The sequence below is a fragment of the Quercus lobata genome, chromosome 12 (genome assembly GCF_001633185.2).
Source record: "Quercus lobata isolate SW786 chromosome 12, ValleyOak3.0 Primary Assembly, whole genome shotgun sequence".
Taxonomy (NCBI): Eukaryota; Viridiplantae; Streptophyta; class Magnoliopsida; order Fagales; family Fagaceae; genus Quercus; species Quercus lobata.
The window spans coordinates 26145187-26155857 of record NC_044915.1 but is presented as its reverse complement, the minus strand read 5'-3'; the positions used below and the strand labels follow the sequence as shown (position 1 = coordinate 26155857).

The 10671-nt window shown below is 35.1% G+C and overlaps 1 protein-coding gene across 1 annotated transcript; it reads left to right on the top strand.

The window, feature by feature from the left end:
- Nucleotides 1-5152: 5152 nt before the first annotated feature.
- On the top strand, nucleotides 5153-10034 carry LOC115972294 (nitrate regulatory gene2 protein-like). The gene is made up of 4 exons (XM_031092518.1): nucleotides 5153-6347; nucleotides 7267-7442; nucleotides 7682-7905; nucleotides 9014-10034. Exons 1-4 carry the CDS (start codon nucleotides 5321-5323, stop codon nucleotides 9813-9815), a joined length of 2229 nt encoding a protein of 742 aa, XP_030948378.1. The 5' UTR covers nucleotides 5153-5320; the 3' UTR covers nucleotides 9816-10034.
- The last annotated feature ends 637 nt before the right edge of the window (nucleotides 10035-10671 follow it).

The following is a 10671-nucleotide window of genomic DNA, read 5'->3' as shown; positions in this document are numbered from 1 at the left end:
ACTTTTTTTTTTATCTTCCTATTCTTTAAAATAAAAATAAAAATAAATAATCTTCTTCTCTTCCTCCAACCTGTCTCCTCTCTCTTTATCTTTTTATCTCCCTACTACTTTTTATTTTACCGTTAAACTTTCTTCATCATTTTTTCTCTCTTTCTTATATTTAGTTATATTTTGACTCTTCTTCTTCTCATCTTATTTGGTATAAATTTGATACTATTTATTCCATTCAGTCCATATGTTTTCCACACAAAAACTATGAATATTCTCTCTCTCTCTCTCTCTCTATTTTTGTTCTTTCTTATAACTAATTTAGGTTGATGGTTTTTTTATTTAATTTTTTTGTGTTGTATTTTTTAAATTTCCCATCACAAATCACTCTTATAGCTTTGGTTGAATTTTGGTTTGAGTTAATATGTAGTTTTTTAAAAAAAAAAAATAGAAATTTGAGTTTATATCAAAACAAAATATACATGGTGTTGATATCTATTTTCACGACACATTTTCTACAAGCCCGATTCAACCAAGCCCAACTTCCTTATTGGCCCAATTTATGTATTATATTATTTTTTATTCTTTCAAGTATGGCCCAAGCCTATGCAACATATTGGAGAAATTGAGGGAGTGTGGTTTGGAGGGTATGGGTCGGTTATTTTCAGACTTTTTGCATGAGCTCAACCCATACGTGCTACCAAGTGGGTAAGGGACACTGGTAGCACCTCAGGCTTATGGAGGAGGTTTTGTATCCAAAATTTCCACCTTAATAGAGTTTTTATACTTTGGGTTACTATGCCCCTAATTTTCAGCCCAACTCCATTTTTCACACTAAAATACAGCTGACCCTAAACTAACTAGCTAGCCTATTGTAGCCACCAAATGTAGCTATCAAAAGCCTACAATGACAAGGAAACAATAGCTATTGGAGTCAGCCACTTTATTTCCAAAATCATGCTAAACTCTTCCCTAAACAAAAACAACTCAAGCCAAAACACCAAATTAGTATCATGGGGGATAAAAGCCTCTTCCACTACTCAAAAACCAGTCATTGGTAACACCCCAAACTCTATATAAAACTCTATTTTTAGTTCAAAAAAAGGAACTAGCCATGTTCTACCTACATACTTGAAATTTCAGAACAAAACACCATTCAACCTGTCAACAATATCACAATTTTGGGGGTGGAAATGTGGGTACAGGGGAACCTTCTCTCTCTTCCTCACAACCACTTTCAATTTCCTCCTCTTGGTAACTGTGGGTTGAAGTTTCAGACCTATTAAACCACATTTTCCCCATAGAGCTGAAACTTGAGAGCAAGCACCCATTGAGTTAGGAAACATTCTCACAATTCTGAACCTTAGGGGTGGAAATATGGATATAGGGGAACCTTCCCTCTTTTCCTCACAACCTCTCTCAATTCCCTCTTCTCGGTGACTGTGGGTCGAAGTTTCAGATTTGTTATGTTTTTATGCTTTTTTCTGCACTTTTGTTATTAGTATTTTGATTCTTTCTTGTCAAAGCACCATTAACCTTTTGTTCATTATACATTTGGAATTTTGGGCTTGATTCTCCACAATAAACATCTCTAAAGAACCCAATGGGAGATTTGGGCAGTTCTTGCATTTTTTGCCCTTGTCGCAAAACGTCCCCAACACATGGCTACGAATTTGAATGTGCCTACCAATGGACTTCCACTAAACAAAAATGTATTCACAATATTTTTAGCTTCATATACTTTTTTTGTCTTGTTGCATTCCATGTGTAAGGGCAGGTTTTGGCTCCTAGGCCCAAAGAGTCCAATACAATGAATTTGTAGAAAGTGGGTTAGAAAACTAGGTTCTAAAGAGTTAAGTCACAATTATAATGGATCCAGGTCACAATGAAGCAAAGATAGATTAGTTTTATATAAAGAAAATTGTCCTCGACACGATCCGAAGAGATCGGTTATTGTATATATTACTTAAATTTGATTACAAGTACAATTCTTGTTGCTACAGTATTTTTCTCTTAATTCTCCGATCTTCTTCCAACTGGGTCTCCTCTCTATTTTATACTCTCTTCTTTCTTTTATTTCCACCCTCCATGTGTATATTAGATTGCTAGTGTTGATCCTTATTCCATCACATTTTCTTGAAGTCTTTGGGAGTAGTTGTAAGGCTGAAAAGTACTGTTTAGATATCACTTCCTCGTTAATGCGGTTAGAGAGTTAGCTACAGAGCATTCAATGCGGTGGTAACAGCTTTCTCTTAGATATTTCACAACTCCCATTTGTCTCGTACGTTCATAATGCATATATTTATCAATAGAATTTTTTGGAATGTTACTCTGGATGACAAAACACATCTTCTGATTTCTGCTTCGTTTAGCCGATGAGATACTCCTCCTTGGCCTGCCTTCCCCAGCCTTCTCATTCGTAGCTTGCCCATGGAGTTTTGAGTCTTACATCTTCATTACTGTTTATCTGTCCTTGGACCACTAAGTGTCCTCAAACAAGACCCAAGGCCCAACATATATTCTTGGGCCCCTTATCCCTACACCATGTGTTTGGTAAAATTTCTTTTAGAAATCTTATGTGTTTTTCTCAAATCTATTTGTTATTTTTATTTTGGTCATTTTATTACAAATAATTAGCATCTCCACCATCAAATTTTTAGTTAATATGAACTTTCTTGGTAAGCTTTTACTTTACTTAGTTAATCATCTTTACTGTAAATGCCAAAAAGAAAATAAGATAAAGTATAATTTACTCTAGAGCATTATTATGCCATTAATGTTTTAAAGAATTCTTTCTTTTTGCATTTTATTTTATATTTCCACTTTATGATATATGATTTATTGCATAGTTATCTTTATTTACTTTTTCACTTAGTTTCAATTGTAAGGAAGAAAGAGATGTGAATTTATGTTTTGGAAAAAAATATACCTATAAGAGTTGAATCACATACATCTGTATAGTGATAAACAAAGTATACATAGTTGCAACTTGGTCTAATAATTGTCACACTATCAATTTAAAAAAAAAAAAAATTATTGTATTGTGTTTTCATACATATCTCACTATATATAATACCTGACTACAAAATATATTTTGTTACACTAAAAAAAATTCTAATTTAAAACATAATTTCAAATAACACATAATGAAATATACAATCTAATATATTAATTCAATAATTATCCAATGAAAAATAATCATATCAAATTTTCATGTTTATCGCGCGGATATGAGACTAGTTTAAATAATTTACAACCACGCACATTATAAAATTACCACTATATTGTTATACACTAATGTTGTTATATGTGATAGTATTACCTATCAGCTTACCTGAGTAGGGCATTTGAGAAAAACATTAGTAATAGCAAGTAAATGTAAAATAAATTTCAGCAAAAAAAGGAAGTAAATATAAAATAAAGATTAATAAGATGTTAACTTTATATTGCAAAAAAAAAAAAAAAAAAAAAAAAAAACTCTCTACTCTTCCAAGCTTTCAAGTGACTAATAACATTTACAATCACGTTCAATATAAAATTACCACTATACTGTTGCAAACTGTTGTTCTTAGATTAGTACTAGATGTGTAATACTCGTTCCTTATGTGATTCACAGACAAAATTCATGAAAGGGAGTATCATGTTCTACGTGATTAAACGATTCAATCAAATATATTAGTTTGCAAATATTTTATAGCACTCTATGGTCCACATCCCACGCCCAGTCCTTTTCTTACAATAGTTGGCCCCAAATATCTTTTCTTCCTAAATGACCAAAAATTGCATGAGCCCACGTGTTCGAACTCATGTCTAACAAAGAAGGTTATGTCTATAATCTTTTTACAATAAATTTTAAATAATATTAGTTTTAATTTAGGTTTATCACTGAAATTACTGTTTTGTTTATAGGTAACAATTTATCACCTAAGATTTATTATAAAATTATAGTAAAAATATTATGAATATAACATTTTTTTAATTTTCTTTAATTCTAATAATAAGAGTTTTCACCATAAATCAAGCAGACATGCCATACTCATTACTCACCGATGAGCGCAAATAACGTTCAATTTTCAAACTCATGCATTTTAGATTTGAATGCTTCACATCCATCCAATTCCAATAGTGGCAAAAATGTCCCTTCACTGCTTTGCTTGCCCTTACTCATCCAACTTTTTGCTGGAAGGAGAAATGATTGTAAAATAATTATGTTTTAACTTTTAATTCTCCTTAAAACAAATTTTTAATTGTCATTACTCGCTAATTATTCTCATAAAAAGCAAGAATTAAATGATTTGATATCCTCCATGTCATGTGCGTAGGCCGTAGCCTCCCCCCCCCCCCTCTAGTGGGCTCGTGATTGCATACCACTACCGTAATTTAACTGGGAAACAGTAACTAAAACTAGCAAATTACTTTTAGGGTCGGTTTGTTTAGTTTATTTAATTATTTGATTAGATATATACTAATTTTTAAAATTTTTATTTTTACTAAGTATGATTATAATTTGATTAAAATACATTTTGACCCTTAAAATTTGTGATTTTTTTTTTCATTTTTATAATTTATATTTGATTTGTCTTTGCAATTATTTTTTACATTTTAAAATTTTCATTTTGATTCTTTCAAGTTTGCTTAAATTTTTTTTTTAATTCAATTCTTTTTATGTTTCAAGATTTTCATTTTCATAAAAGATTAAAATGAACGGTCAAAATAAAGGTTTTAGAAAGTAAAGAGTCAAATAGAAATACTACACTAAAGAACATAAAGAATCAAAATAAAACTTTTAAAACATAAAATATTAAAATGAAAACATGATATTCTAAAAACAAAATAAACAATAAAAACAAGATAATAATTTACATTCCAACATACCCACAATCTGTGGCCAAAAAAAGAGAGTAAAAAAGTAAAAACTCATAATATACAGAAATTTCCATATTGTGATAAAATTTTAAAATAGTATACTACTCCCTATAATAGTAGTGATATCCAGTCGAGAAGAAAGACGACGTCGTTTGTCCTCAAAAAATGTGACCGTTATTTTAAAAATGCTGATTAAGACACCTCTTAATCAAAAGCAGCGAGTAGAGTAAAAACACACACTCCCAGCGAGTTAAAAACAACAAAAACAGTGTTTTTGTTTTTCCTCTCTCTCTCTCACTCTCATACACTCCACTCCTCTGCTCTCTCTGCCACCTTCTTTGTACAAGCTTTGGCTCTATTCTCCTCTCTCTCTCTCTCTCTCTCTCGCTTTTCATGCTCTCTTTCTTTCTCTCACAAAGTCTCCTCACTCACACATCTGGGTCTCTTTCTCTCTCTCTCTGAAAAAATGGGTTGTGCACAGTCAAGAATAGACAACGAGGAGTCAGTGGCACGATGCAAGGACAGGAAGAATTTCATGAAGGAAGCGGTGGTGGCTCGCAATGCTTTTGCTGCTGGCCATTCTGGCTACGCCATGGCGTTGAAGAACACCGGCGCCGCCCTCAGTGACTTCGGCCACGGCGAGGCTGAAGACCCACTTCACCAAAATGAGAATGACAACGAGCTTCACGACCAGCCATTAGAGTCAGCTTCGAAGCCGCCTCCGCCGCCTCCACCACCCATTGAGCCTGAGGACAGCCTTCCTCCGCCGCCTCCTCCGCTGCCTAGCTTCTCTCCTAGCCCTCCCATCAAAAGGACTACCAGTTTGCCGGCTAATGTTAATGTTAAGGGTTCGAGAAGGCTTTGGGGAGGAAGAGATACCATTTCTATAGCTGAAGAAGAGGAAGAAGAAGAAGAAGAAGAAGAAGAAGAAGAAAATCATGATCATCATCATGGTGATGATCGTGATGGGGGCAATGTTAACAACAGGGATGTTAAGAGAAATGGTAATGGCTTTGCCCAGAAAGAAGTGGTGCCAGGGACGCCACCGATGCCACCGATGCCACCGATGCCGGAATCGAAAGAGGCTTGGGACTATTTCTTCACGATGGATAATATGCCGGGTTCGACTTTAACCGAGGAGGATGTAGGTAATATTGAAAATGTGGATGTGGGTGTGGCCCAATTTGGTGAGAATGTGAATGTGGGGCCTGATATGGGTGTGGAGATTGAGCCTAAGACACCTGAGAAAGTGAAGGAGGAGAAGGTGTATGAGGAGGAAGAGGAGAATAAAGAGGAGAAGCAAATCGAGCACGCGAAGACTGCCCCTCCTGAGTTTAGGAGAGTGGCAGCACAGGGATCAAGTGTTCGGTTGAAGACTATATTGAAGGAACTTGATGATTGTTTCTTGCTAGCCTCCCAGAGTGGACAAGAGGTTTCCAAAATGCTTGAGGCCACTCGCTTGCATTACCACTCCAATTTTGCTGATAATCGCGGTAATCCCTTCTCTCTTCTTCTGTTTCTCTATGCTACATTTGTCGTTGGATAGTTACATCTTGAATGTGTGTTTGTGTTTGGTCAAGTTTGTTTAGCAAAGGGAATGATTTGAAATTTCAATGTGTTACATTTGTCATTGGATGGTTGCATCTTGAATATGTGTTATGTTTGTTCAAGTTTGTTTAGCTAAGGTAGTGATTTGAAATGCAATGTGCATTCATGATGTGACATTCTCGAAACTCTTATGTGTCATACTTGAGGTTCATTCATGTTAGTATTAATTAGTTGATGAAGTTGCATAGACACCCTTTAGCTTAATGCTTCCAAAGCGTGTGAATGTGTAATGTATGAAAAATTTCGAAGCTCAAAGTAAAGCATAGATCTGCCCAATTTTATAATTGTATAAGATCTCACCCATGTTTGGATCACTTGGGCTTTACACTCTTTAGAGGATCCACATCTACCTCAAATCATTTATTGCTTTTTTCTTTTCAAAAGTGATAAAAGTCCAAAGCAGCACTTCCACCTCCCATAGTAATGGGATGGAGGGTAAGGTCGTGGCACTTCAAGACCTACCTACCAAGTGCATGTGTAACTTACCAATCAAGTAATTTTTTTTGGTAGAGAAGTCCAAAATGTTTCCCATGGTGCCCTAGTAAATCTGAAGTTTTAGCAATCTTGAGTTACAATTTTCAAATATCTTGCTGTACTTTTTTGGTTACTGTGTGATAATTGCAAAATTTCCGGGCCAGGCTATTGGGAAAATGGTTGATCTGCTTTACTTTACTTTTTTTTATTAAATTTTTAATTTGCACTGGTATTTGTAGTGATGAATCCAACACCCCTACACCCCCCCCCCCCCCCCCAAAACAAAGCTGATGAACGGATTACCAATGTAACATTCTTTGAAAATTGCAGGACACATAAATCATTCTGAAAGGGTCATGCGTGTCATTACATGGAATAAATCTTTCAGAGGTATATCCAATGGTGAGGCTGGGAAGGATGATTTTGATTCAGAAGAATACGAAACTCATGCCACTGTTTTGGATAAGTTGTTAGCATGGGAAAAGAAACTTTATGAAGAAGTCAAGGTACACTGCCTTGTTTTCTTTGGTTTCATCTGTGTTTTTTTTTTTTTTTTTCATCTCTTTTTGTAAGACTTGTGCACATGAAGCTTTTTAGCTCCTTGTATGATTAGTGTGAAATGGTTAATGTGTACTTTTCTGAAACATTTTTGTGCAGCGCTGGTAATTTTGATTTTATGGGTTAATTTATGTTGTAAAGTTATTACCTTTGCTGAATCTTATTGAAGTTTGCATTGTGTTGACAGCAAGGTGAGTTGATGAAGCTAGAGTATCAGAGGAAGGTAAATCTTCTGAACAAGCAGAAGAAACGTAGTGTGAGTGCTGAATCCTTGGAAAAAACAAAAGCAGCTGTAAGTCATTTGCATACAAGATACATAGTTGACATGCAGTCAATGGATTCAACAGTTTTGGAAGTAAATCGTTTACGTGATGAGCAGTTGTACCCAAAACTTGTTGCTCTTGTTGATGGGTAAGCTTTTATTTCCAAAAAAGTTACTGAGAAATCTTAATATTGCTTTCTTCCAATCAATTTTCCCCACAAATTTTTCCTTGCTGAGCTGCACTCTTTTATCTTTATGATCTTTTTGGTTATGGAGCAGGGGCCTGACTCGAGCTTTTGTACAGCAAATTAAGGTTTATGAATGCCAAAAGATTACTCCATATCTCTTAGTGTGGTTGCTTTTGCACTTTTAAATTACAGTTTGGTTCTTTGACTCTGATTTACATTAGATTTTTGTGAAGTGTACCAAACTCCTGGTTGGTAGCTTCCCTTTGTTTTCAGTGTAGAGACCACTTGCCAATATGCTCTGTTTCTACTCTAGGTAGTAACTATATTATATGCTCCACTGGCACTGCTTTTCAATCTTATATCAGTATCTTGATGCTTTGTTCTACAAACATCTTTTCTGGCTTTTTTAATTTTTATTTTATAGAAGAAGATAAAATATATATTCAGAAGGACCATTCTTTGGCCTTCACCTTTTCCCCTCTATTTAATCACTCACACCAAACTGGCCTGGTTGGGTTTCAGCCCATGAGGTCAGTTTGAAGACTTGTACGGTCTGTTTGCACTTACCTTTACAAGTCCCACTTGACCTTTTGACTTGCATATGTTTGGAAATCGCATGAGAAAAAAAGCTTGCTCTTGTGCTGCAGTTATTAATGTTTTAAGGCCCTTCCCACTTTGTTATATTTAAACAGCAGGAAATTAATTATTAAGGGTGGACTGTTTTCAACTCACATTGCCTAAAGTGTCTTCCTACTGCAGCCATTTTCTTGGATATATTATTGTTTTTGTTCATGTATGATGCAGTGCCATATCTTGCCATCCTCTTCAATCACACTCAATATGCTATGTAGAAAACTTGTGCATATCTCATAGAATTTGGTTTTTAATCCATCAAAAAATGTATTCCAAAGGATCAGATTACTAGAATTTTCATTCTACAGTCACAAACTATTGTCTTATATTTATCGTATAAGAAATTATTTGTTCCTTTGAAAGCAACTTGATCATTTTTTTTTTGATAATGGAAAGCAACTTGATCATGATCATTAATATGATATCTGCTCCACAGGATGGCCAAAATGTGGAAAAATATGTCCATACATCATGATAAGCAGCTGAACCTTGTTACAAACCTCAAATCCCTTGACATTGCACATGAACCCAGGGAAACATCCAAACAACACTATGAACACACCGTCCAACTTTGGAATGTTGTCCAACAATGGCACTCTCAATTTGAGAAGCTCATAACTCATCAAAAACAATACATCCAATTTCTTAACAATTGGTTAAAATTAAATCTGATCCCCATTGAAAGCAGCTTAAAGGAGAAAGTATCAATCCAACCGGGAGTCCAGCATCCTCCAATCCAAGCCCTCCTCCATTCATGGCACAACTATCTTGAAAAGCTTCCAGATGAGCTTGTTAAATCCGGAATTTCCTCCTTTGCTGCTGTGATAAAAAGCATAATGCTTCATCAGGAGGAAGAGATGAAGCTAAAAGACAAGTGTGAGGAGACTAGGAAGGAGTTCTTACGCAAAAACCAGGCATTTGTAGAATGGCGTGAGAAGTATTTGCAGCGAAGGGGCCCTGAGGATATGGATACTGAAAGAGGTGAAGATCCAAATCACAAGGATCCCCTCTTAGAGAAGGAATTTGTGGTTGAGAGCTTGAGGAAGAGATTGGAAGAGGAAGTTGAATCTCACCAAAAACATTGTGTTCAGGTGAGAGAGAAGTCACTGGTTAGTCTCAAAACTCGTTTACCTGAGCTCTTCCGTGCCATGACAGATTATTCTCTTGCCTGTTCTGACACTTACGAGAAATTAAGGGTGGTCACGCAGTCAGAGAAAATTAATGGTGGCGCTTCATGAGATTGTCTAAGCTCTGTTTTTGTAGTGAAGTTTATCTAGTATATCTTTCTCAGCTGTAGTTTTCCAGACACACTTGTTTTATTTTGTGATGTGATGTTATGCCTTTTGTTCTTGTGTGGAAAATCTTACTGTTATATCTAATGGAAGCCATTCACGCAAGCATTTGCACAGGTAAGCATTTTTTATTCTGATGGAAGTTACATCTATTTTTGTGATTTACTTCATTACTTGTTCATGAGTGCTGAAATGGTTTGCATGTTATAGAAATCCTCTTGAGCGCTTTTTCTTCTGTGTTTTTTCAGTGGTTTTTGTGATATCATTGCTTATGACTTGGTATGAACTGGTGTATTGAAAAAACAAGCTTGGGTGGACAACTGTCTCTGATTGCCAATATATTCTCAGGCTCTTATATATTCGATAAATGTTTTTTTATAGTAGAATATTTTCAGTTGAGAACATTTTTAGAGAAAACAACCTATTTTTTGGTGGATGGCTGTGTTCAAAGTCTCTAGAAAGCATTTCCTGACATTTGGCTTATATATAAAAAAGTAACAAAATGTCCTATATTTTTGTTCATGTTAAATAACTACTCGAATTCATCACTTTAGGATTTAAAGAATATTTTTGTCATTATAGAGATTTTAAAGGTTTCGAGCATATACTAAAGCTCTTTCCTATTTAGATTATCAATTATACCATACAGTTTCTAGAATCGACATCACCGGTGAAACATTTCACAAACACCCCCAGGAAGTGACTCCGAGATACCTGAGAATACATTTCACAACTGTCTGATGTTCTTTTTCTAGAAATTGAAAGAAATTAATTGACTACTCCAACAGCAAAAGCAATATCA

Coding starts and splice junctions, on each gene's coding strand:
- LOC115972294 (XM_031092518.1), top strand. CDS start 5,321: ATGGGTTGTGCACAGTCAAGAATAGACAACGAGGAGTCAGTGGCACGA. Junction 7,443..7,681: donor AACTTTATGAAGAAGTCAAG/GTACACTGCCTT, acceptor TTGTGTTGACAG/CAAGGTGAGTTGATGAAGCT. Junction 7,906..9,013: donor CTTGTTGCTCTTGTTGATGG/GTAAGCTTTTAT, acceptor TCTGCTCCACAG/GATGGCCAAAATGTGGAAAA.